The following is a 27,963-nucleotide window of genomic DNA, read 5'->3' as shown; positions in this document are numbered from 1 at the left end:
TTTTCAGCGTAACAGTATTCATTGTTTTTGGGCCACACCCAGTGCTCCATGCAATCTGTGCCCTCTCTAATACCCACCACCTAGTTCCCCCAATCTCCCACCCCTCGCCCCTTCAAAACCCTCAGATTGTTTTTCAGAGTCCATAGTCTCTCATGGTTCACCTCCCCTTCCAATTTCCCTCAACTCCCTTCTCCTCTCCATCTCCCCTTGTCCTCCATGCTGTTTGTTATGCTCCACAAATAAGTGAAACCATATGATAATTGACTCACTCTGCTTGACTTATTTCACTCCCCATCACCTATTTAACCCACTCTCTCCCCTCTGGTAACCATCAGTTCTCTATAATTAAGAATCTGTCTTGATTTGACTCTCTTTTTTTCCCTTTGTTCATTTGTTTCTTAAATTCCACATAGGAGTGAAATCATATAGTATTTGTCTTTCTCTGACTCACTTCACTTAGCATAATACTCTTCTAGCTCTATCCATGTCATTGCAAATGGCAAGATTTCATTATTTCTCATGGCTGCGTAATATTCCGTGTGTGTGTGTGTGTGTGTGTGTGTGTGTGTGTGTATGTGTTTGTATGTGTACGTACACCACATGTTCTCTATTCATTCGTTAATTGATGGACACTTGGACCACTTCCATAACTTGGCTGTTGTAAATAATGCTGCTATCAACATAAGGGTGAATGTATCCCTTTGAATTAGTGTTTTTGTATTCTTTGGGTAAATACCCAGTAGTGCGGTTGCTGGATCATAGTGTAGTTTTATTTTTAACCTTTTGAAGAACCTCCATACTGGGTTGTTTTGTTTTTTTTTTTCCAGTGGCTGCACCCGTTTGCATTCCCACCAATGGTGCATGAGGGTTCCCCCTCCGCATCCTTGCCAACACCTGTTGTTTCTTGTGTTGTTGATCTTAGCCATTCTGACAGGTTTGAAGTGATGTCTCACTGTAGTTTTGATTTCCATTTCCCTGATGATGAGTGATGATGGGCATCTTTTCATGTATCAGTTGGCCATTTGGATGTCTTCTTTGGAGAAATGTCTATTCGTGTCTTCTGCCCATTTTTAGTTGGATTATTTTTTGGGTGTTGAGTTTTAGAAGTTCTTCGTATATTTTGGATGATAACCCTTTATCAGATACATCATTTGCGGGGCGCCTGGGTGGCTCAGTCAATTAAGTGTCCAACTCTTGATTTCAGCTCAGGTCGTGATATCAAGCCCTGAGTTGGGGGGGGGGGGGGTCCAGGCTCAGCAGGGAGTCTGCATGAAATTCTCTCTCTCCCTTTCCCTCTGCCCCTCCCCCCACATATTCTGTCACACATTCTTTCCCTTCCTTCCTCCCTCTCCCTCTCTCTCTCAAATAAACAAATCTTTAAAAAAAATTGTCATTTGCAAGTATCTTCTCCCATTCATTACATTACCTTTCAGTTTTGTTGATTGTTTCCTTCACTCTGAAGATTTTTTTTTTGGCTGTAGTCTTAGTAGTTTATTTTTTCTTCTCTTTCCTTTGCCTCTGCGGGACCTATCTAGAAAAAAGTTATTACAATGTCAGACGTTACTACCTGTACTCTATTCTAGAATTCTTATGCTTCCAAGTCTCACATTTAAGTCTTTAATCCAGTTTGAATTTATTCTTGTGTGTGGTGTTAGAAAGTGATCCCGTTTCATTCTTCTGCATGTTGCTGTCCAGTTTTCCCAGCACCATTTGTTGAAGAGACCATCTTTTTCCCATTGGATATTCTTTCCTGGTTTGTCAAAGATTAACAGACTATATAATTTTGGGTTTATTTCTGAATTTTCTGTTCTGTTATGTTGAACAGTGTTTGTGTTTTTATGCCAGTACTCTACAGTTTTGATCACATATCTTTGTAATATAACTTGAAGCCTGCAATTATGATGCCCTCCACCTCTGGCTTTTCTTTTTTGAGATTGCTTTGGCTATTCAGGGCCTTTTGTCATTCCACACAAATGTAGTAGTATTTGTTCTAGTTCTGTGAAAAATGCTGTTGGTACTTTGATTAGGGATTGCATTAATTGTGTAGATTGCTTTGGGTAGTATAGACATTTTAACAATATTTCTTCTTCCAGTCCATGAGCATGGAATGTCTTTCCATTTCTTTGTGTTGTCTCGAATTTCTTCCATCAGTGTTTTTATAGTTTTCAGAGTACAGGTCTTTCACCTCCTTGGTTAAGCTTATTCCTAGTTATCATATTATTTTTGGTGTAATTGTAAATGGGATTGTTACCTTTAATTTCTCTTTCTGCTGATTCGTTATTGGCGTATGAACTGCAACAGATTTGTCTACGTTGATTTTGTATCCTGTGACTTTACTGAATTCGTTTGTTAGTCCTAGCAGTTTTTTGTGGAGTCTTTTAGGTTTTCTACATGTAGTATCATGTCATCTGCAAATAGTGAAAGTTTTACTTTTTCCTTGCCACTTTGGATGCCTTTTATTTCTTTTAGATGTCTGATTGCATGTGGCTAGGGCTTCTAGTGGACATCCTTGTCTTGTTCCCAACCTTAGGGGAAAGGCTCTTCGCCACTGAGGATGATGTTAGCTATGGGTTTCCAAATATGGCCTTTATTATGTTGAGGTGTTCTCTCTAAACCTACTGTGTTGAGGATTTTTATCATGAATGGATGTTGTACCTTGTCAAGCACTTCTCCTGCATCTATTGAAATGATCGCATGGTTCTGTTCTTTTCTCTTATTGATGTATCACATTGATTTGCAAACATAGAACCACCCTTGTAACCCAAGGATAAATCCCACTTGATTGTGGTGAATGATTTTTTTAATGCATTGTTGAATTTGGTTTGCTAGTGTTTTGTTGAGATTTTTGCATCTATGTTCATTAGAGATATTGGACTGTAGTTTTCTTTTTTGTGGTATCTTTATCTGGTTTTGGTATCTGGGGAAATACTGGCTTCATAGGATGAATTTGGAAGTTTTCTTTCTTCTGTTTTTTGGAATAGGTTAAGAAGAATACGTATTAACTCTTCTTTAAATGTTTGGTAGGATTTGCCTGTGCAGCTGTCTGGTCCTGGACTTTTGTTTATTGGGAGTTTTTTGATGACTGATTCAATTTCTTTGCTGATAATTGGTCTGTTCACATTTTTTATTTCTTCCTGTTTCAGGCTTGTTCATTTATATGTTTCTAGGAATGTTCTTCTGGGGTATCCAATTTGTTGACATGTAGTTTTCATAATATTCTCTTATAATTGTTTATTTCTCTGGTGTTTGTTGTTATTTCTCCTCTTTTATTTGTGATTTTATTTATTTGGGTCCTTTCTCTTTTCTTTTTGATAAGTCTGGCTATTTTATGGGTTTTCTCCAAGAATCAGCTTCTGGTTTCATTGATGTGTTCTGCTTCTTTAATTTCTAGACCATTTGTTTCTGCTCTGATCTTTATTATTTCCTTCCTTCTGTTGGTTTTAGGTTTTGTTTATTGTTCTTTTTCTAGCTCCTTTAGGTGTAAGGTCAGGTTGTTTATTTGTGGTTTTTCTTGCTTCTTAAGGTGGGCCTGTATGGCTATAAACTTCCCTCTTAGAAATGCTTCTGCTGCGTCCCAATGGTATTGAATCATTGTGTTTTCGTTTTCATTTGTTTCCACATACTTTATTTCTTTGATTTCCTGGTTGACCCATTCATTGTTTAGTATCATGTTATTTGACCTCCATGTATTTGTGCTCTTTCCAGATTTTTTTTTCCTGTGGTCAGAAAAGATGCATAATATGACTTTGATCTTTTTAAATTTGTTGAGGCGTGTTTTGTGGCCTAATATGTGATCTGTTCTGGAGACTGTTCCATGTGCCTTTGACAAAAAATGTGTATTCTGCTGTCTTTGGATGGAATGTTCTGAATATATCTGTTCAATTCATCTGGTCCAGTGTGTCACTCAAAGCCATTGTTTCCTTGTTTATTATCTGTTTGAGTGATCTGTCCATTGATGTAAAGGGGTGTTAAAGTCTTACACTATTGTATTGATTAGCTCCTTTATGTTTCTTATTAACTTTTTTGTGTATTTGGGTGCTCCCACACTGGGTGCATAAATATTTACAATTGTTATTTCTTCCAATTGTTATTTCTACCAATTGTTATTTCCTCCTTTGTGATTATTTAGTGTCCTCCTTTGTCTCTTGTTAATCTTTGTTTTAAAGTCAAGTTTGTCCAATATAAGTATTGCTACTCTGGCTTTTTTTTGACAACCATTTGCATGATAAATATTTCTGCATCACCTCACTTTCAATCTGCAGGTGTCTTTAGATCTAAAATGAGTCTCTTATAGGCAGCATATACATGGGTCTTGCTTTTTACTCATTCTGTCACCCTTTGTCTTTTGATTGGAGTATTTAGTCCATTTAATAAGAGTAATTACTGATAGATATGTATTTATTGCCATTTTATTACTTGTTTTGTGGTTGCTTCTGAAGGTTTTCTCTAACCCTTTTTTTGTCTTTCATGGTTTGCTGATTTTCTTTAGTGGTATACTTGGATTTCTTTGTCTTTATTCTTTTGCATTAGTGGTTTTTGATTTGTGGTTACCATTATGTTTGTATGTAAATAACCTTTTCTGCATATAGCAGTCTATATTAAATTGATGGTCTTTTAAGTTTGAACCCATTCTTTGTTCCTCTATCCCCCCATTTTAAGTGTAGGGTGTCATATTTTACATCCTTTTATTTTGTGCATTCCTTGACTGATTTCTTACAGAAATACTCATTTTTACTGCTTCAGTGTTTCCTACCTTTTACTGTCCCTTTTGGTCTCTCCTTTCCACTTAGGATCCCCTTTAATATTTCTCCCAGGGCTGGGTTATTAGTAGTCTTGACTCCTTTAGTTTTTGTTTGTCTGGGAAGCTCTTTATTTCTCCTTCTATTCTGAATGATAGCCTTGCTGGATAGAGTATTCTTGCCTTCAGGTTATTCCCATTTTGCATTTTGAATATATCATACCATTCATTTCTGGTTTATAAAGTTTCTGCTAAAAAATCCACTGATAGCCTTATGGGGTTCCCTTTGTATGTAACTGTCTGCTTTTGTCTTGCTACTTTTTATATTTTTTCTTTAATCACCATATTTTGCCATCTTAATTACAAATATGTCTTTTTCTAAAGATTTTATTTATTTGAGAATGGGGGAGAGGGACAAGCACCTCTGCAAAGTGCAGAGCCTGATATGGGGCTTGGTCTCATGACCCTGAGATCATGACCTGAGCCAAAACTAATAGCTGAATGCTTAACTGATAGAGCCACCCAGGCACCCCTACAATATATCTTGATGTGGATCTGCTTTTGTTAATTTTGTTAGGGGTTCTCTGTGCCACCTGAATCTGGGTATCTTTTTCCTTCCCAGATTAGGGAAGTTTTCAGCCACTATTTCTTCAAATAAATTCTCTGCCCCTTTTCCTCTTTATTCTTCTTCTGGGACTCCTATAATATGAATGTTACTATGTTTGATAGAGCCACTGAGTTCCCTAAATCTGTTCTCATTTTGCCTAGTTCTTTTTTCTCTCTTTTGTTCATCTTGATTATTTTCCATTTCTGTCTTCGAGGTCACTAATTCATTCCTTTGCTTCTTTCAGCCTGTTGTTCATTCTATCAGGTGTGTTTCTCATTTTGTTTATTGAGCCCTTTGTCTCTGCTTTGTTATTCCTTATCTCTGTGTTAATGGTCTCATGGATGCGGTCCACTCTTAAGTCCAGTGAGTATCCTTGTGATCATTGCTTTAAATTCTCCATCAGGGGGCGCCTGGAAGGCTCAGTTGATTGAGCATCTGACTCTTGGTTTCTGCTTGGATTGTGGCCTCAAGGTCATGGGATCAAACCCCTTGTTGGGTTCCACGCTCAGCATGGAGTCTGCTAGGATTCTCTCTTTCTCTCTCTCTCTCTCTCTCCCTCTGCTCCTACCCCTGCTCACACTGTCTCTCTAAAATAAATAGATCTTTTTTAAAAATAAAAATAATTAAATAAAAATAAATTCTCCACTGGACATGTTACTTATATCTGTTTCACTTAGATCTCTGGCCGGGGCCTTGTCCTATTCCTTCATTTGGGGCAAATTCCTCTGTCTCCTTTTTTCCACATCTTCTATGCCCATTCTGTATGTTAGGAGAGGCAGCTCCATCTCCTATTCTTGAGGGTAATGGCTTTGTGAAGAAGAGGTCCTGCAGTGGCCTGCTGTGTAGTATCTCCTGTTCCCCAGGGTCTGGCACTTCTGGGAGTGTCTCTAGTTTGTGCTGTGTGGGCTCCGCTCTTGTGTCCTGCCCACTTTATCCTTCAGGCCAGTCATCTGCAGAGGTTCTCTTTGCCTGCTGTGGGCCGTGTTTGGTCCCTGGCCTGAATGTGGCCCATTGTAACTAGTCGTGCTCTGGTCTGTTTGTGAAGTGAGACCTATTGGTGCTGCCACAGGATCTGAGGCCTCACAAAACTCCTGGGTCAGGAGACGCAGTGTTGGCAAGGGTTTGGGCCAGTCTTCTCAGCCTGCAGACCTGGGGCTAAGGCAGCTGTGACTGGGAAGGGCCTTTCTTTTGGAGCGTATGGGTGTGGAAGAGCTTGGGTATAAGCAAGTTAGGTAGCAGGTGTCCCTGTGCTGGTTCCTGCAGGTGGTCCCGGGCTTACGCTGGGGGGGCGGGGGCAAGTGAAATAGTATCAGCCAGTTTCTTTGTTACCTGAGGGGTCTCTCCATGAATGCTGCCTGTCTGGGACATGCTCCCAAGGTGAGCAAATTACCTTCATACTGTGTGCCCCAGGCGCTCTTGAGATCTCTGTTTCTACACTGTGTATCAGTGGGCTGTTGGTCCTTCCTTCTCCCCAAGAGCAGCCCCAGTGTCCTCTGAGCTCTCCCAGAGCCAAGCACACTGACATTTAAAACTCTAGGCTTTGGGGCACCTGCATGGCATAGTCATTAAGCGTCTGCCTTTGGCTCAGGTCATGATCCCAGGGTTCTGGGATTGAGCCCCAGATCAGGCTCTCTGCCCCATGGGAAGCCTGCTTCTCCCTCGCCCACTCCCCCTGCTTGTGTTCCCTCTCTTGCTGTGTCTTTCTCTGTCAAATAAATAAGTAAAATCTTAAAAAAATTAAACTCTAGACTTTAAGCCCTACTGATTGCAAGAACTTAAGAAATTCAGGCCCTCTCGCTCTCGCTTTCCAAGTCAGTTGCTAGGGGGGATTTGTTGTCCCCACATGCGTCCCTGTGTGCTAGTCTGTCTCTTGCCCTTCTCCATGACCAAGGCTCCGTCCCCACTGTAGCAGCCATAATCTGTTTCTTTCCCAAGCCAAGTCTCTGTATTGCCTACCTTCTTCAGTGTGGCTTCTTCTCTACCTTTACTTGTGGAGTTTGTTCTACCAGTCTTCAAAGAAGCTTCTGGGGCATTTTAGGATGATTTGATAGTTATCTAGTTGTATTTGTGGGAGGAGGCAAGCCTTAGGGTTCTTCTACTCTGCCACTGTCTTCCAAGATCTCTCTTGAGAAAGAATAGTCTCTTTAATGAATGATACTGGAATAATTGAATATCCATATTTAAAAGAATGAAGTTAGATCTCTACCTCCCTTCATATGCAAAAAGAAGCTCAAAGTAGATCAGAGACCTGAACATAGGGTTAGAATTATAAAACTCCGAAGAAACCATAGGAGTAAATCTTTGTGGCCTTGGATTAGGCAGCGGTTTCTTGATATGACACCAAAAAAGCACAAGCAACAAAAGAACATATAGACTGGACCTCATTGAATTTAAAATTTTGTACTCTAAAGGACACCATCCAAAAGGTGAAAATACAACCCTCAGAACGGAATAAAATATTTACAAATCCTGCATCTGATAGGGGACTTACATCTAGAATATATAAGTAGCTTTTACAGCACAACAATAAAAAGACAAATGGCCCAATTAAAAGGGGCAAAAGATTAGAATAGACATTTTTCCAAAGAGGATATGCAAATGGGCAATAAACACATAAAAAGATGCTTGACATCATTAGTTATTAGAGAACTACAAGTCAAAACCAAATGAGATACTACTTCATACCAGCGAGGGTGACTCTCATCAAAAAGTCAGTAACAGGTGTTGAGGATATGGAGAAATTGGAATCCTCATACGTTACTGGTGAGAATGTAAAATGGTACAGCCACTCTGGAAAGGAGTTTGGCAGTTCCTCAAAAAGTTAGATAGAATTACTGTATAATCCAGCAATTCCATTTGTAAGTATATTCCCAAGAGAATTGAACAGATACGTCTGCATAAAAACTTGTACACAGAAGTTCATAGCAATATCAGCCATAACAGTAAAAAATGGAAACTACTGAAATGTTTATCAGTTGATGAATGGATAAACAGATGTTGTAGATCCATAAAATGGAAAATTATTCAACCATAAAAAGGAATTAAATACCAATACATGCAACATCATCGATGTCCCGTGAAAACATGCTGAGTGAACAAAAGCCAGTAAAAAAGCCCCACATGTTGTATGATGGCATTTATATGGAATAGCCAAAATAGGCAAATCCAGAAAGTAGATTAGTGGTTGCCAGGGAATGGAGTAGGGAGGATAGGGAGAGATTGCTTATAGGCAGGGGTTTCTTTTTGGTGTTAGAAACATGTCCCAAAATTAGATCGTGGTGATGGTTATACAACCCTCTGAATATACTAAAAACCTTTGATGGGCATACTTTAAAAAGGGTGAATTTTATGATATGTAAATTATATCTCAACAAAGCTGTTATAAAAAATTAGATTTAGCACTTTGGTTAATTCAAGTAGCATAGCTTCCAACATGTCAACTCACAGACTTTTAAAATTGAAATTAATGAAAATGTAAATCTTATGTAAAATTTAAGCATAATTAGCCAAAGTAAAAATGCAGTTTTCTGAACCACTATTTAATTTTTATCATGCTGTTTTATTTCCTCATATTTTTCATTGATGCTTTTGCAAATTAATGCAGGATTCTTCTTTTAATTTCTTTAAAATGTGTTTAGAATGTCAGAATGGAAACAAGGTTTTAAGAAATTAAGTATAAATTAGAATAGCATGAAAGAACAAGATTGTTATTACAAAACAGCTGTGTTTGATAGTGGTGTATTCTTGTAGATTCCAGAAATAAGATCCCTCACAGTTATATAAGCTACAGGGCTTGGGAGAAAGGCTGAGAAGTTTAGGGTTAGGATGAAGTCTGAGTTTAGCTCAAACCCATGAGGAGGGCTACTTCCTTCTCTTGTTGACTTCCCATTTGGGAAGGTTTTTCAGGTTGGGGGTTGATCAGGAGTATAAGGAAAAATTACTCTTTCCATTCTATTGTGCAGTTATTCCTCAAACCACAGTGCTATTTGATTCCGTGTCTGGGAATCTTAGTAGTGGGTATCATGGACAGATTTGTACAGAGGCCAGAACCTTGGTAAGTTTCTTGATGCACATCAAGGTAATTTCATCTTCCTCGATCTTCCTGGAACACTTGAAACCCATAACAGTCACAATGTAGATGCCTACAGGGATTAGTGAATGTTAATTATCATACCACGGAAAGATACATATTAACAGAGTTTTGCCCAAACTAATTTCAGAAGACCTACATTAGCACATGCAGAAGATTGAGAAAGAGAATGAATTTAATGAAGTGACTGTTTTTTCTTTAGCTGCTTTCAAAATTGTGAAATCCTGGCTTGGTCCGGAAGCAGTGAGTTTGTTGAAGTTTACCAGTAAAAGTGACGTCCAGGACTATGTCAGTGTGGAGTACCTGCCTCCCCACATGGGTGGGACTGTAAGTATCGTCCTTGAAATGTGTTTCTAAAATAAGACTGCATCATGGCGCATTAGGCTGCCATTGGCGCATTCTTTCCTTAAGGAAAAAGAAAAAGCAGTATCCTAACATCCAGAGAAAGATCATAGATACTCCAAAATAACACCAATATAGACATTTTTATATAAGTTTTCAAGTTGTTCAGTTTTCATTTTGAGTACGTTCTGTATTTACGTGGTTCTAAACTGAAAAATATTTGGTATTCAGTACAAATATTCAGAAACAATATTCCACAGAAAGGCTTTCTACTGCTATCCCAGTCACTCTCTTCCTCTGCCCAGTTCCGTGTCTTTTATCTATTTCCATGAATCGGTATCGCCCATGTAAGCAATGCAGGATATATGTAATACATATAAGCAAAGATGTATGTAATTCTTCCTCCCTCCCATCTCTTTTAAACAAGTAGTGTATTTTTACACCATTGTGCATCCTCCTTTTTTCTTTACAACATATCTTAGAGATCGTTCCAGATCAATATGACAAACTATTTTTTACTCTTGTTTATGGTGACATAGTATTCCTGTATCTAGAGATGAACCATAAATTATTTAACTGGTAACCATGAGTTACTGAATTTTTTTCACGTGCCTTTAGTTTGCTTCCATTTGTTTACTGTCGAACAGTCTTTTTAATTTAAACAATCATATATATTAACAAGTTTTTTGAAATGGTTTTGCTACTTACAAATGAGAGACCAGGAATAAGTAGGTCTATGTTAAATTTTTAATACTACATAACAGTGAAACATACGGTGATAATGATTTTTCTTCTGAACTATGAAAGCTTGTGGATTTGGTGTGCTTTGGGTTAACTTGATTGTTAATATTTCAATTGTTTGATTTTTACAATCTACTACATACACTGTCTTACCTGGTATAATTGTATTCAACCAGAATCAAGTGACTAGCAAGATAGAAAGTTTTGGTATGTCCTTTTGTTTTCTTTGATTAGAAAAAAAACTTGAACCAATACTTTTACTTTGAAATTTGCAACTTTCCTATTTTGAGGCTTTGTATTTTACATTTTAATAGCAGAACACAGTATGGTTCATTTCAGGTACTACCTTTAATTAAATGAGCTAGTTGACTGATTTGTTTTTAATAATTTGCCCACAGAATTGTTGTACCTTAAAATTGATGGGATCTAGTAAAAAATATTTTTAGGGGTAGAAAATATCTCCATTCTCTGTCATTAATGGTGTAGTTTTTTAGGACAAATTTTTCCCCAAAGTAATACATAGACAGCATTTTTAAAAAAGCAAACAGTACCAAAAGACTGAAAAGTACAACAGTGTCGTGAAAAACATGTCTCCCTCCCCACATTACTCCCCACTGCCACTCTCCAAAGGCAGTTAGTCACTGTTTTCCAGGTTTTCTCTCCTGGAGATACTCTGTCCATTTTATTTTTTCATGTATGTTGTTTTACTGGTTTCCCCACATCATTTCTTGCCAGGTTATACCATACTGATTCTTAGAGGTCTCATTCTTTAAACCACTACAGACTATTCCATTACACAGATGTAAGATAATATATTTTAATCAGTTCTCTTTTAAGGGACTGGTAGTTGTTTCCTAACCTTGCCATTATTAATGGTGCTGCAGTGACTAGCCTTGTAAATAACCCTTGGTACATGGGTACAGCAGTGTAAGTAGAAGATGAACTCCTAGAGGTAAAATCATCAGGTCAATAGGTATTCGTAGTTTAAATTTTATCTGTTGCCAGTTTCCCACTAAAGAGATTGTGCTCACTCCCCAATAGTGTGTGGCAATGCTTGAACGACTTCCGTGCCAACATCACATACTCTCATTTTTGTAATCTTTGCCAGTCTTGGGTGCAGAATATTGTGGCTTTGCATTTCTGTTATTGTAAGTGGTGTTGAACATTTTTTCTGATATAAAAGCGTAGTCTGTTCTTTTTCTATGAACTCTATCATTCCTTTATTTTTTGTTCTGTTATCGCTCTTTTCTCCTTGATTTGTATGTATTAACAAAAGCTGTCTTGTTTCTGATACATGTGGTACATAATTTTCCCAGTTGTGGCTTTAAAGAAACAAACTTGGCTTTTTAGGGGGTTTTCTTGGCAGAGGGTTGTGGGTGGCTGGTTGATTGCTGGGTTTTACTTTTTGCAATTCAGAGAGGTTTCATTTTAGCGTGCTCCATTTTTATCAATATTTTTATGCCTGCTAGGTTTTGTGCTATGATTCGAAAGGTCTTTGTTACTTAGGTTTTGTGTTTTGTTTTCTGTTTTTTAAGCCTGTGTGTTGTTCTGGAGGTTTTTTTGTTTTTGTTTTTTTTAAAGCTTACATGGGTTTTAAAAAAGACACACTTTTGGAGTGCCTGGCTAGTTCCATCGGATGAGTGTGCTACTCTTGATCTCAAGGTCATGGGCTTGAGCCCCATGTTGAGGGTAGAGATTACTAAAGATAAATAAATAAACTTTAAAAAAATAAACACTTCCAAGATTCTAATCCATCTGAAAATCTTCTGGTGCGAAGAATGAGCTAAAGATCCAGCTCGATGCTTTCACAGATGGCTAGCCACTTGTCCACACCACTTAACTGCTCTTTCCCTTTGTGTTGGGAAATGCTTCCTTTTTTAAAAATTTCACTAATTAAGTCTGGTTTTCTTTTCTGGTGGTTTTTTTTTTTTTTTTTGGCCTGGAGAATGGATTTTAATTTTACTTAGAGAATTCTTTCTCTACCCACCTCTTAGCAGGCTGTTATAAAATTCCTTTCTCTTAGGATCCTTTCAAGTATAGCTATCCCCCACTAGTGGATGACGACTTCCAGACACCATTGTGTGAAAATGGGCCTATTGCTAGTGAGGATGAAGCTTCAAGTAAAGAAGACCTAGAAAGTGATGGCAAAGAAACCTTGGAAACAGTTTCTAATGAAGAACAAACAACTCTTCTAAAAAAGGTAATTCTAACAATACAATGGTTTCAAAACCTGCGGTTTGTCCACCACTCTAGAACTAGTTAGGGACATGATTGTGAGTAATTCATTTAACTTGCTGTCCTTCCACATCTTTGTAAAAAAGAGGAAGGATGGTACTAGCTAACCAGTAGTGTCACTTTGGTGGTTCAAAAGGCTGCTTTCAGGGGTTCCTGGGTGGCCCAGTCATGAAGCGTCTGCCTTTAGCTCAGGTCATGATCCCAGGGTCCTGGGATCGAGCCCCCGCACGGGACTCCTTGCTCAGCGGGAAGCCTACTTCTCCCTCTCCCGCTTCCCCTGCTTGCGTTGCCTCTCACTGTCTCTCTCTCTGTCAAATAAATAAAATCTTTTAAAAAAAAAGGCTGATTTCATGCATTTGTATAAAAATTGACAAAATGTACTTTGAAGGAACTGTTTTATTGAAAATGTTTTTGATTTATCTGAGATAAAGTCAAAGTAATTCATTATGTTTTTTATTATGTTAGTCACCATCCAGTACTAATTAGATTTTGATGTAGTGTTCCATGATTCATTGTTGGTGTGTAACACCCAGTGCTCATTGTGATATGTGTCCTCCTCAATACACCTTGCTGGGCTAGAAATCAGTTTAAAACCTTCTATTTCCTCTATTTCTATTTTGAAAGGGCACTTAGTTATCTTTTTGAGTCATCAGGGGCTTGGTAAGAGGGATAAATATGTTATAACTCAGAGCCAATTCAAAGACTGTAAGGGAAAGACCATGTTATATTTTCTGTAGTGACTTATTTAACTATGCTTTCAAATATATGTACATGGTCATGTTAATATATGGTAAATACATAATTTAAGTGTACTAAACTTATGTTAAAGATTGTAATTTGGATTGAATCACCGTTAATGTTTACTTTTTGAGCTAATGAACTTCCCAGCTATCAGGATGAAACTAAATTTTTTTATCTTTTCTTTCTTCTTTTTTTTTTTTTTTTTGGTCTTTAGATTAACCTAACTGAACATACTTCCAAAGCAGAAGAAAATGAAAAGGTTGATTCCAAAATGAAAGCTTTCAAAAAACCATTGAGTGTGTTTAAAGGGCCTTTATTACACATCAGGTAATCATAGTTGATTTTATTAGCTACGCTTTTATAACCTGTCTTGATTATCTTGAAGGAATTGCAAAATTAAGAAAACTCCTGTACTGTTTTTCAAACTGTGGAAATATAAAATTAAAAGATATCCAAAGACTCAACTTGGTTTCCAGTCATCGTAGATATTCTAGCTACCTTTTTGTTATTTATTCTATTAAATGTGTTTAAAGGGCCCTCATTTCATACCAGGTAATAAAAATGAATATTCATATATTAATAGTTAATCTGAATGACACACATTTTTTCTCATTTTACTGGTACTGTTTGGCTTGCATAGTTTGAAGGATGTCAGAAATGGCATTGAACTAAGCATTTATCAGTTTGACCTTCTAAAAGCTAAAGCTGAACTAGAAAAATAGGTGTTTTACCAAAGCTAGATTTCAGTACATCTCTATTTTTTTTCTGGGTTACTCAATCTAAGATTCAGGGTTGTTGGTAATTAACCATTATGTAAAGATCTCTTTCTCACTACTGTTTCTTTTCGTTGGTAAATCTGTATGGCTTTATGTTAATACTGCTATAACCAACTTTTCTTAGTGATGATCTAATGTATCATTTCCCATCCCATACTTGAAATCTCTGTGTTTCAAGTATGACTCTTACGAACAGTACAGCTAGACTTTTTAAAAACCTAAAATTCTAATTGAGAAATCTGGTTTGTTTACACATTTTTGATTACTGTTATATTTGGATTTATCTCTACAATCTCTGTGTGTTTATGGGGAGTGCCGAGGAGGGGGACAACATATGCATATTCTGCCGGTCATGGTTTTTCTTTGCCGGTTTCCCCCCTGTGAAGTTTGTTTTCCATTTTTCCCTTTACTGGTTGAGGAATTACACACTGTTTTTTCATTGGAAGCCTCTCAAAACCATAGGTCTCAGCTTACCAGTGTGAAGGGTTGGCTGGAAGAGCTGCCTAGGGAGAAAGCCGGAGTAGAGCCAGGGTAGGGCTGCAGGTCACAGCACTGCTCCTGCACAGGCACATGGACGGACCTCCACCAACATCGGTCTCCCCACCATGTCTCAAGGCTTTTGAGCTGGTTACTGAGAGCGGTTTTGAGATTCATGACCTTCTTCTCTTCTCTGTGGTCTATTTCCGATTGGGTTCTAAAAGGAAGCCAGCCAGCATGCTAATTTGTCTTGTCCAGAGTTGGGCAAAGCCCTCCTTGGAAAACACGTCTTTAAAAATGTGTGTCCTCCAGATGAATGGCTCTGATATATGTAGACATTCCTGATATAAAACAAATCTACTTAAATATATAGTTCGAAGTGAAGGCCAGTCTGAAGAATTCACCTTTTTATCTAAAACAAAAAAAAAAACAGTTCTGCCCATTGTTTGGAGGCACCTGATATAGTTCGACTAATGTAATTAAACTACACAAACTCTGCTTCAGTCTTTTAGTTTTTCTTTTAGGTTGTGAGTACGACCAGGGCCTGTAATAGTAAAATTTGCATTTTGAGGTTCACTGATTTTACTGCTTAACCAATACTTCCCACCCCAAATTTTATTTTTGTGTTTTTCGTATTCCATAATACTTAGAAAAAGCTGTTTTTATTAAGGAATTACATAAGGAATTATTCTGTGACTTAAATACATCTCTAATGACCTTCCGTTTTAAGTTATGCTTTTCTCTGTTGGTGTATAAAATTATGCCCCCATCTAATCTCTTTGTAATTAAAGTTGCAGCAACAGTTTCTTCTTTGTTTTGATTATCTGTAACCTTCCGAAGAGTTTACATGCACCCTAAGATGGTGCTGATTATAGGCTAATTTAGAATATTCCTAATTCTCTCTCCTTTCCTTTTCCTAGTTTGCTTTTGATTCTTGGGGGAAACCACAGGACTTTTAAATAGCATGCAATCAATTAGTAAGATTAAAACACAAACTCTATCAGGTAATTGCTTTGTAATCTTTTCTTTCTTGAAGAAGTCTCTTTATACAAATGAGCAGCAAATATTAACCAAATACTTTCCTTCCAGCTAATGATTAGATTGTCATTTGTTCTGAATAATACAAATGCTTTATATTTTTGTCACCACCTAGCCCAGCAGAAGAACTGTATTTTGGAAGTACAGAATCTGGAGAGAAGAAAACTTTAATAGTGTTGACAAATATAACAAAAAACATCGTAGCTTTTAAGGTAAATATCAGAAAGATATAAATTCTAGGTGGAAATCTGATCTGGGAAGTGATTTCAGACATTTTAATTGAACAATTGAGAATTTTTTAATTTGCAGTGTTTTTATGACATTTTTAGGCATGTTATACTGCCTTCTAGTTTTAACCACATGGCATAGCTTATCTACAGTTTTCCCCGGGATCTGTATCTCAATCTTTAATGAGCCATAATAGGCTAATGTCCAAATTAATTCCAGGCCTTAATGTTTGTGGTAAATAAAAAGCCAAGGAAAATCACTCATTATATAGATAATTCATACTAACGGTGAAAAATAAAACTATAAAATCAAAAGTGCATTTTCCCCCGAGTGTGATATAGTTTGGAATGTACTTTATACTAGATACTAACCCAATGATTGAGTTTACCACTGCCCCATAATGTGTTATTTCCTTAAATCATTTTAATTTAACCACTAAGATGTTCTGGATGTTCTTTGAATATCTAATGTGTTTTAATGTATGAATGCTATTAAAATATGTCCTGATCCCCAGGTTTTTTTAAATTTTTAATTTGCATTAAAGTTAAGAAATCACCAGACACAAGATATTTCATAGAAAGGCTAAGTGAGACTAGATTGAGATACTGTTTTCCTGTTGATGGGGAAAGATACATTCTATGCCTAACCACCGTGGTTGTTTTGTAGACTTCATTATTAACTGTTAACTTTTTCCATCTCATTTTTAAGCCATTTATCCCCAAGAAGCACTTTTCTTATGTTACTAGTTACTATAGGACTAGTATAATTGTAAAAACACAATTATACAATTGTAATTATAAATGCATAATTGTAAAATACAATTGTAATTACAAACAGGTGAGAACAACTGCTCCAGAAAAATACAGAGTCAAGCCGAGCAACAGCAGCTGTGACCCTGGAGCATCAGTTGATATAGTTGTGTCTCCCCACGGGGGTGAGTGGTGGCCCGATGGCCTCAGAGGGTGTGCTGGGGGGTACCTGGGCTGGGTGGGGATCTGTAGAGCCAGACTAGAATCTAGAAATCAGCTGAGTGTCAACAAGTCACCTCATTGCACTGTAGGCATCTATTTTCTCATGTGTAAAATGAGATAGGTCCATGGGTCTCGTTAAAATTTTTGTAAATATTTTAGTTCTCTGACAGAGCAAGCGTAAGCAGGGGGAGCAGCAGGTAGCGGGAGAAACAGGGAGCCCAGTGCAGGACTCGATCCCAGGACCCTGAGATCGTGACCTGAGCCGAAGGCAGCGGCTTATCCAACTGACCCCTCCAGGTGCCCCTAAAGTTGTTTGTTGAAACTGATGCCAGTTTACATTGAATTTTTTCGAAAGTTTCCCTTTTTAGAAAAATATTTTAAGGTACTTCATACTATTTTTCCATTGTGTTCAAGAATATAATGCCTTAAGCCCTGTGTCCAACCCTTTGTAAAGGTTCTTGTTTATATAGTAAGTCATCCTTTTGGAACACAGGTTTAACAGTCTCTGCCCAAGACCGTTTTCTGATCATGGCTGCAGAAATGGAGCAGTCATCTGGCACGGGCCCAGCAGAATTGACTCCGTTCTGGAAAGAAGTTCCCAGAAACAAAGTGATGGAGCACAGGTATGCTTTTCACTCACAGACTCTCAGATGTGATGGGAAGAATGAGAGAGAGAGAGAGAACTGCCTGCGTGGACAAGGCAGGGGTCTCCTCCTCGCATTTGGCACACATTTAGGCTTCTGGGGTGACCTCAAGCTCTCCGGAGCTCTGGGGTGCCCAGGTGAAGGTGAGCGCAGTTTCTCAAGGAGCTCGCTAATAGCAGACTTGCTTCCAGGCCAGTGCAGGAATCTGGACGTGTCAGAATTACATAGATTGCTCTGTCCCAGCAGTTCCTTTGTAGGCACTTGTCTTGGGTACTGGAATGTGTGTGTGGCAGCATTGTGTGTACTAGTGAAAAATGGGAAAGAATGAACCTAATGAACCCCAGTAAAGTAACAGGAAAATGCACTTGAATCTGTAGCTGTTCAAAAGAGTGTGGTAAATCCGTATGTCACGCCATGAAAAAATTCCTAGGATACATTAGGAGGAAAAGCCTGTGGGGTGATTTTGGAGTGTACCCGTTCTGCCTCCCAGGGGGCCACTTGTCAGTGTCTGGGAGTGTTGTTCATTATCACAGCTGGGCAGTGGGGGACTGTGGCATCCAGCAGTTAGAGACCAGAGACGCTGCTAAACATCCCCCAAGACAAAGATCTGGCTCAAAATGTCAATAGTGCCTAGACAGAGGATTCTCGATGGTGGGTGGTTTTTGTAGGACCTGAAGGATACAAGAGAGTAAGCCATGTCAATAACCGGGAAAAGTGCTTTCCAGGTAGAAGGAACCACAACTGAAACAGGAGTGTGCTTGGCCTGTGTAAGTTACAGCAAGGAGGTAAATGTAGCTTGAATCTAGTAAGGGGGCTGGGGGAGACAATGTGGGAGATGAGGTCAAAGAGGTAGTAGGTAACCAGAGTGAGGAAGTCTGATTTTGAGAGGAAAATCTATTAGTTGGTGCTAAGCAGAGTCAGGAAGTGATTTGGCTTTTTCTTTTTTTAAGGGCTTATTCTGGGGGCCGTGTTGAAAACAGACTTTAGGCAGACACAGGTGAAAGCGTGATATTGAGTTAACACGAATAGCTTGGGCTGCCAGCCTGTGCCGTTCTAAGTGCTTTACTCTGATTTATTCACTCCGTCATTCAAATGACCCTAGGAGGTAGGTAGTTCTTTGTCCCCCTTGATAAATGAGAAGCTGGGAAACCTTGTAACGGTCGTGGCCAAGTTAAATCTTCAAAAGGAATTTAAAGAATACAGATGTAGCTGGCACACAACAGGTGAAAGGATCCAGGGTAAGAAGAAAGCTGGAGAGGCAGGCAGGGCCCAGAGGAGGAGCTCGGTCACCATGGTGAGACCCATGGGAGAGCGGCAACCGGACCTGATTCACCTTTGTCAGGATCACTGCAGGCTTGTTCACAGACAGGAGGAGGACAGGCGTGGGCCTGGGAAGACGAGCTTTATTTCAGTTGCCCCAGCCTGGAGGCCTAGTTAGTGGCCAGAGGAAGACGGTCCGAGCAGGGATTCAGGAGGGAAACCAGTAGGTGAACTGTGTCCTCAAAGTCTAGGAAAGCATGTTGGACAAAAAAGTAAGGGACCAGTGCTACTAAGTACTGCCATCCGGCCAAGAAGGATGAGGTGGGAGCAGTGGCCATTGGTGACATCACAGAGGTCATCACTGACATCAGAGGGAGCATTTTCAGTTGGCAGGAGCCAGGTTCTCAAGAAATGAAGGCAAACCTAGAGGTTTGGCTTGTTGGCAGAAGGAAGAATGTGGTGTTGACAAAGGGTCTGTTTGGCACAGGTCTGTCAATGGGAGAAGCCAACTCTACAAGGTAAATCATTGGCAGGTCCTGTCCCTTCAGCTTTCTTGGGAGTTTCACTCAAGCCAAGGTAGGGATCAGTTTTAGTCCAGAAAAAGGAAGGAACACAGATACACATTAAGGCTCGTGGTGGGCTTGACTTGTTTTTAGATGGAGTAGTTACATATCTACATGTCCATATGATAACAGGGTCTACTTACTCCTTTATCAAGAGTTCATTTTTCTCAAGAGTTCATTTTTCTCAAAGTCATGGCTATGAAAACAAATGGAAAGAATAAGTAAGTAACACTGGTATAACAGACAAATATTCATTTGAAGTTCTTATCAGACAGTCCCTCAGAAGCGGGTTTGGGGTTTTTTTAAATCAATTCCTCCTGGTTTGGTTTTCTGTAAGTCAGGAGAGGGTGACTTATCTCACAGAGGGAGCCTCAGTGGTTTGGTACTGAAGGCCAGGTAAAGCATGACTCCCATCTAGAAAGGGTGGTTTCCTTCAAGTAGTAAGACGGGATGAATTCTACTGAACACCATAAAAAAAAAAGTTTCCCTGAGTTATGGAGTGGCATCTATAATTGCTTGTATTATTATACATACATTAAGAAGCAGAAGAGGTAGGGAAGGGAAAATAATTTTGCCTCTTCCCACCTTAAATACCATCTCCAGCAAAAGACAAAAGAAAAGTGGCAGGGGCGGGGGAGCCAGTTAGGAGAGGTTATCAGGAAAAGCACAGTAAACAAGGGTAAGGTTATTATACAGATTTAGATGAATTCCTGTCTTATCAAAGACCCTGAGCCGGCCAAGGTAAGGGACCTACCTTACTCACCTGGTAAGGCTGTCCAAAATCCTATAAGCAAGGTTACAGGTCCATTTTTCCTTTCTAAGGGGCTTTATTGGTTCCATAAAGTCAACCTTAGTTCCTTAAAGTTGTCTGGTCATACCTGATTTTATGTGTATTATTTTCAAATATGAATCCAGTGAAAGCCTTGGTAATACAACCATGCTTCCAATTGTGTCCTAATATAACGAGAACAGATGCTTATGCAAAAACAAAACAAAACAAAACAACTCTGTTTCCATGAAAGAATACTAAGTTTCTGAATTCTGGAGGAAGTTTCAGTTCTGCTCACAAATGTATAGTTTACCAAATTGCTGTCAATCATAAATAGCTTAGGAGAAAAGAAAAAACATAGATAGCTTAAATCGGGAAAAAAACCAAACATTAAAGAACCAGCAGAAAAAAAAAAGTACAGTCATCAGTTCATTCAACTGCACATTATTCATTCCTGGCCTGTTTGAATCCTCCTTTTTCATTGGTTCTGGAAGTTCTTGCCCAGTTCAGTTTTATGATCTGAAAGTTATTAGAAACCTGTTCTCTGGAGTACTTGTCAGAGTCCTTTCCATGAATCTCTGAACATGAAACACATTTGCAAAAGGATCAGAGTCAAACCATAGCTTCTCTAAGTGACAAAAAGGCTTAAAAATGGCCATTATTATAGCTCTGATGAGAGTTCATTGTAATGCTTCTGACAAGGAAATTTGGTTATTTCTGTGACATACAGCAGTGTAGATACTAACTGGAATTTTATACTATTTCTGGAACACTTACGATAATAATACATCTATACAAATATAATCTGAAGAAGGTATATAGTATCACTTAACCTGACAGTGCTTCCCATGTAATTTAGCACAGCAAATAAGCCTAATGAGTTTTATATCTCTTTTTATAAGAAGAGAACACAAATCTTTGGACATGTTCCAGTGGACCTCTGAAAATTTTCAGAGATAGTTCAAGGTCAGAAAGTCTTCATTTAGAATTTGAGCTGGGGGTTGTCAAAAACATCAGAAGGCTTTAGACACTTGACTAAATGGGATCATCATCATGAAATAATACTTAATTGTCCATTTAACCATAGTGACGATAAAATATCAAAGGCAAATACAGAAAGTTGCAGAGTTGTGAGTAAAACATGGGGAAATCGTCTTCTAAAGATTCAAAGAGCTGAGCTATTGATGAAGATAACATTGAGCACAGGAAATTATTCTCATAAAACGCCCCATCTTTGCTTTCTAGGCAGATTACTTAAAAGCTAAAGAAAAGCCTTTTGCAATCTTATCAGTAGCTGACTGATAGTCCAAGAAAAGGTTGTCCTTTTAGCAGATGAAATTAATTTTTAGTTTTACATAAGTACACTACTGATATGGAAGCTTATTTGTATAACCTTTATAACAAATTCATTCCGTTTTAGCCAGCTCGACTACACAAAGTAAAATTTTCTGTCTTTCTTTCCAACTGCCTATATCCATTTAGTTTGTCCTTTATTATCTTCCCTATTCTGAAATAACCAGCTTTGATATAGGAGAAAATTACTTTCATTCCACTTAACGAAAATACATGTCCGTACTTCATACCTTTCCTCGGCCAAAAACACATTCTATTTTCGCTGCACATGGAGTTAGTTGCTTCTATTATTTCTAGTAATTACATACATGAATTAGAATTCTTAACCCTTAGAACCCATCATTTCTAGTGACAACTAAGTGGTAAGCAATTGTGATCTGTTAACACCAGCATTCAGTAGATTGGTAAATCTATGAATATGTAATTTCTAGAAGCATATGCTTCCTCATAGTACAATTTTTCAGTGTGGCACAAGATATGTTTACTAACAGACTCAGTATTTATAGTTCCTCTGTAGTAAGAAGCCAAAAGTAGATAAACCGATGTTCAGTAATTAATGTTTCAATATTTTATCTTACTTGGAAATGATCTAGTCAGTCCGTGAATTTCCCGTTTAACTTAGCAAAACTAAAGTTTCGAGTTACCAAGGAGATTGGAGAACCTGTTTTTCAGTAGACTTCACCTAAAAACTCTTATCAGCTTATGTCTAAATCACTTGCTTCCAACAATTATGCTTGAATACTCATGCCAGCTTCGTGAAACATCAGTCAGCCAGCATCCCAGGCTGTTTTTCATGCTGACAAATTATGTACCCGACATAACATGAACCTTTTTGAGCAGGTAAACGCCAGAAGAAAAAAAGTTGCCTGTCTGCATCTAATACTGATAACTTTGAAGACATGCCTATTTTAATTAAACCAACAAACTTAGCTTTTATTTTACCTAGGATTAATCTATATCACATGAACTTGAAAGACACTTAGGTTAGTTTCTATATTTCTAAGAGGTTTAGGAATACTTAATTTGGTAAATGCCTGTTTTTCTTTAAGCCAGTCAAAGAGCACTTTTACAAATTCATTTTTGCAATACCATCCCGAGTTGGAAAAATATTACACATCTATAACATACATATGTAGACACACACAAACATACAGACACAGAGACCTTTTAGCTATAGCTCTAAAATTTTAGCCATGAATCAGGCACAATAACATAAAACTCACTAGTTTATATAAAAGAACATTTAGGTTTAGATTGTGTTTCTGGCAGCTGGAATCCGTTTACCTGCTCAGGTGGCTAAAAGCCTGTTTTGTTTTTTCATTTGCCAAAATCCCAAATAACTCCCTTTTTTCCTTCCAGTGGAAATCCCTTCCCTAACATCTGTATTTCAGAGAGGTAGCAGTCAGGTCCTAGAGAAGATAGGGTAGAAAATCTGTCCCTCAAAGGCACAGAGAATGTGTCAAGGATTTTTTTTTTTCTAGGAATTCGGGGGATATCTATTTGCCTATTATCAGATGTCTAAAGTAATTTGTTTCTGCCTCCTTTTTCTTAAGCACAGGACAATTCTGTTTCCAACATCCTCAGCTTTTATAGTACCTACAGGTATTTTGAGAGGACTGGGGGAGGTTTCAGCATTGGTAAGGTTAGGTAGACTTTGAACGGCTTCAGTGTTGCATTTAAAAAGTTTTTTGAGTCCCTCAAAGTGTTTTGAGAAGCTCTTCCAACTCAAAAGATCCATCATCTGGCATTGGCAAGTAGGCTCTTCTATTAATCTCTCTCATGACTCAAGCCAATAGGCCATTCTGTGGTTTAACAACGGACACAAGAGGCATCCCCAGAGACGGTGCCAAAGATGCCATCGTCACAGGACCCCCGGAGTTAGCATAAGAAAGCAAAGACCTCCCTTGCCCCAAGTGGTAAGAGTGGTCCAGCGAAGATGCTAATCTCCAGTTTTCCACAAGAATGTGAGAGGCCTAAGACCCTCTTATCTCCATCATCAGGGAAGGACTTACGGGATTGGACTTTCCCAGAACTAGCAACCACAAAACCTGAGAGGACAAAGGCCCCTCACAGACTGGGGCCCCTAATGACAAACTGCCCTGAGAGCTGGCACAGCTGGACGGAGAGGATGCTGCCTGTCCCTTAGTGCCTCAGATCCCCGGCCTGTTCTACTCGTTGCCACACACCTGTGTACACATGCACCCTCCAGCTGACAGACCAAAAAGAATATTCTCGTGTTCCCAAAGCCAAGCTCTCAAGACCCAGAGCAAGATGAAAGGAAGACCTCATTTGACCTACTTTCTTCTGCTGATCTAAATTTGGAAAGGAAGGGACAAGGTCAAATTTTGACCTTTCTCCCTCGACCTGGCACCAGATAGTAGATCCAGGAAAGCGGGCTTAGGTAAGAATTCTTACCTTCGCCGGCCTCTGCCAGTTTTCCAGGCTCCCATCTGTAGGCTCCCAGGCAAGTATGGTGTCTCACCAGGTCCCAGCATAGGCTGCCAAATAGAGGAGAGGAAAAATAATTTTTCGTCTACCGTGCTTGGTTCTTGGCTGAGGCCCCCACCCGCTGTAATTAAGGATTAATAGAAAAGCAGAAGTTTAATACCATGTGTACCTCCTGTATATATGGGAGAGACCCAGGAATACAGAAAAACTCCCCAAAGTAGCCCAAGACACCACCTTAAATACCATCTCCAGCTCAAGACAAGTGGGTGGGGGTAAGGGAGTGCATTATGGGGGGCTGTCGGGAAGATCACAGTCAACATGGGTAAGGTTGCTGGGATGTGAATTGGTCCCTTCTCCATTAAGAGTTCTTAGAGATCTTGGTCATCCCCTCATCCTGGCAGGGAGAGGAAGACACCCTTACAGGGGGACCTTTCCTTCCCTTATTGATGTCAATGACCCTGACAAGAGGTTTTCAAAACTTTCTCAGGCCTGCTGTTTCTTAAACAATAAGCAGCCCCAGATAATCCTCAAGTCAGGGAAGCGTATTTGGGGGCAGCTAGTCAGGGTCCCCTTCCAAGGTAGGTCCACTGGACGTGTATCTGGGGAAGAAGCAGGAGTACTTTCATCTTGGTTCCATCAACTTTCTCACATTGTAGTTTACTTTTATAAAAAAAAATTTCATTAAAAATTTTAATAAGTTCTGTGTCCTTTGGATTTTCATAGGTTAAGATGCCATATTGTCGAGAGCAGTAAACCAACCACTCTGACATTGAAAGACAGTGCTCTTGCCATGTCCGATAAAACCAGTGAAGATCTTTATCTACAAGTAAGTGTTCTTTCTCCCTAACTAAAAAAGAGTTGGTAATGCTAACCAGTGTTAGAAATCCACTTCTTCCCCACCGATAAAGGGAAGATCTTTGGCATAGACATGACAGGAAGGCTCTTTTCTTTGCGAGGGGAAGCCAAATCCGAAATCCTAAGTGGTGAGTTCCTTTGGGAGATGCATTAACTTTTGAAAAGCTCTGGCCATTTTAATTTGGACAAGGTGTATGGTGCCTTGGGGGGGCGCCAAAGAATTGGAGCTCACGAGAGGGGTACCATTTCAACTTGAAAAAGACGGAGGGGCTCTCTTCCTGCGTAGCTGATTTCAGAACCTCCAGGAAAGGACTTGCTTTGCTCCTTCTCCACTGGAAAAGCCGCCCTTTCCCAAATAAGAGTAAGCAGGCACACAGCTGTTCACCAAACAAATGTAACCCCTTGTTGCGTTTCCAGCTCCCAGCTGCTTAGAACAGATGGACCCCATCCTGTAAATGTTTGGATTTCTAATATTCCTATTTGTCATGCCCATGATTCACGTGCTGTTTTACTGATACCAATCTTTCATTCTTTTTCCCTCCGTAGCTCAATCGTTTACTAGAAAGCAATAGGAAGCTTGAAGACCAAGTTCAGCGTTGTATCTGGTTCCAGCAGCTGCTGCTTTCCTTAACAATGCTCTTGCTTGCTTTCGTCATCTCTTTCTTCTATTTGTTGTACAGTTAAAGAAGTGGCACTCAGTAGGAAACATGGCTCTCTCGATCATTAGCTGGAAAAAGACCCAGAAATTCATACTACTGAAAGTGTCGCACATCTGTGCTTCCTGAAAGGAAACGTGCGACACTTAGAGGGGGACAAATACATATCTTGAAAATAAAGTCTGTTAGAATAAGGACACACTGGAGACATTCATCATAAGAGACTACAGCTAGAGGCTGCCCAGTCAAGGCACAGCCATGTGTAAATTAATACATTAGATAGAATTTATTTTTTCCCTTTGAAGACTTCTAAAGTTTTAAGTTTTATTATATATATACAGTAGCTGAACTGAAACGTGTACGGAACAAGCTTTGTTGCAGCCAATAAATGTCATCTTTTTTTGTTTATGACAAAATCATTATAGCTGAGCCAACTTACTAGCTTTTCTATACTATGTATATAGAACATGTATATTGAAAAAAAACATACTTACAGAGTAATTTCTGTAAACATGACTTTGTAATTTTGAGAATTACTTCCAGATGCTAGTCGATATTCTTTAGGTATGTAAAACTATTTAAGGCCAAACCACCTGTAGCCTTTGTTTCTTATCTGTCTTCCTTAACTTAAAGTCTGCCTTTTATTAATCTCGGACTTTTTAATGAACACTCACGTTTAGGTAGAATTTGGGAAACTAAGTCGTGTTGGGTTTTCCTTGCGTTCTCTCAGTGGCATGGAGAAGAAAAGTCCTTTCGGTCGCACTTCCCAGTCTTTTTTATTCGGTATCACATTGTTTACGGTGGCTGGACACTGACCCGTTTGCTTCAGTTATTAGAAAGGCCTACTCCCAACCCTGGACCACCTACACGCTCTTTTCTAAGCAAGTTAAAATTTCTTTGAAAAGTTAGTTTTTGAGAGGCATAGCCAAGTTCATTTACATTTCAGTTCCTTGGTTGAATCAGCCACAAGAAGGAAACTTGACAAAAAGACTAGAGGACCTAGAAGGGTTGGGGGGGGGTATCAAAACTCAAGTGTCAAATCTCCATTTTTGAGTGAAAAGTAGAATCATGGTCCACTTGTACCACCTCCAGAGTGGGGCTGGTGGGCTTGCTGGATCCTCTCCCCTTGTCACAGTAATCCCAAGGGTGGGTCCTGAGAGGATACAGCTCGCAGGACTGCAGAGGCAGAGGAAATGAGTTGGTTTTCAGTTTCAGTCCGTGTTGGTTCACGTGTAAATCTACTTGCTATGAAAGAAAAAAAAGAATCTGCCTGTTAAATAAATGTTGAGTTTTGATGGAGCCATGCTTGGAGAATGTTCTCTTCTAGAGTGTGGTGTTGGCAGCTTTCATCTGGAGAAGCGGAGGATTCCAGAGCTGAGTTGTAAATCATGATACGATAGAGTCCCCTCAAAAATGGCCTAGAAATAAAACCTTAAAAGGACACTGGTCTGATGCTTTGTCTTAATTTGGGTTTTTCTGTTGTAGTCTGCCAACTCCAGACGTGAAAGTGACTTCAGTACACCCTAAGTACTGGCCATAGTATCTCTCTGTGTGTGTGCACAGCGGTGTCCCCTTCTGTGTCACATCCCCGGCCTGCCTAGCTTCTAACCCCAAAGTATCTGTGTATGTTTTCTGTTCCTCGGCAAACATGAGGAACTCACTGGTCAGAATTGGAAGCGTGCTGTCCTAACAGTGTCCCTTTAATGTTTCCAGTGAAAATGACATTGACTCACTAAGTTGTTCTTCCCCGATGTCTGGCGGGTTCAATTGAATAACCTATCTTGTTAATGTTTGTGTGTCTATTCAGTGAGACTATGCAAGATGACTGAAAATTAACCATAAAATCAAAGGCTTCTAAACTTTTGGTCTTGTCTTAACTAATCACATATTCGATTTTCTTCTGTCTCTTATTTCATCACACTTTGTATGATTATTACTCTAAGGACTCTGATGATAATTTTATTTTTTTATCTTATCATTGGCTATTCATGAGCAAATTACCAAGGATCAACACCGAGATTTAGATTGTTTTCACTTGAGAATGGAAATTAATAGACTTTCCACGAAAACATTAATAAACTATCATTAGCTTGATCTGAAAGTAGCCTAAAAATGCAGTTGCCGTTAAACCTAGCCTCAAATTTCATAGTAATACCATAATTGTTTTTATATCTTGCCACTAATTTTGACTGGATTTAATAGCACTTTATTGTACAATTGCAAAAAAAAATATATTCCTAGAATTGTTGCCAGTGTAATTTCTCTAATATTCTGGTGCTTTTCATATATTTTCAGTATTTTTATTACTATATTGGTATTTCCTTTGTATAATTGATCAAAAAAACATGTTTTCTATTTTAATATGTTTTAGAAAAATAATTACATTTATGAAATAAATATCATCAGGAAAAACTTCTGGTCTCTAATTGAT

The 27,963-nt window shown here is 38.8% G+C and overlaps 1 protein-coding gene across 2 annotated transcripts in view; it reads left to right on the top strand.

Annotated features, from left to right (window-relative positions):
* The window catches only part of MOSPD2 (motile sperm domain containing 2), a 59,409-nt gene extending 31,993 nt beyond the window's left edge, over positions 1 to 27,416 (top strand). The window contains exons 8-15 of one of the 2 annotated variants that reach the window (XM_032880153.1): positions 9,638 to 9,762; positions 12,542 to 12,718; positions 13,709 to 13,821; positions 15,901 to 15,997; positions 16,851 to 16,947; positions 17,478 to 17,607; positions 24,745 to 24,847; positions 27,018 to 27,416. In XM_032880153.1, the coding sequence (XP_032736044.1) occupies positions 9,638 to 9,762; positions 12,542 to 12,718; positions 13,709 to 13,821; positions 15,901 to 15,997; positions 16,851 to 16,947; positions 17,478 to 17,607; positions 24,745 to 24,847; positions 27,018 to 27,059 (884 nt within the window). In that variant the 3' untranslated portion in view covers positions 27,060 to 27,416. Of the gene's footprint in view, positions 1 to 9,637; positions 9,763 to 12,541; positions 12,719 to 13,708; positions 13,822 to 15,900; positions 15,998 to 16,850; positions 16,948 to 17,477; positions 17,608 to 24,744; positions 24,848 to 25,422; positions 25,816 to 27,017 lie in introns of those variants that run through there. The other variant, XM_032880152.1, reaches the window with a different exon arrangement.
* The last annotated feature ends 547 nt before the right edge of the window (positions 27,417 to 27,963 follow it).

The sequence above is a fragment of the Lontra canadensis genome, unplaced genomic scaffold (genome assembly GCF_010015895.1).
Source record: "Lontra canadensis isolate GAN:19392208 unplaced genomic scaffold, GSC_riverotter_1.0 scaffold68, whole genome shotgun sequence".
NCBI lineage: Eukaryota > Metazoa > Chordata > Mammalia > Carnivora > Mustelidae > Lontra > Lontra canadensis.
The sequence above is the reverse complement of the archived record's forward strand: the minus strand, read 5'-3'. Positions and strand labels throughout refer to the sequence as shown.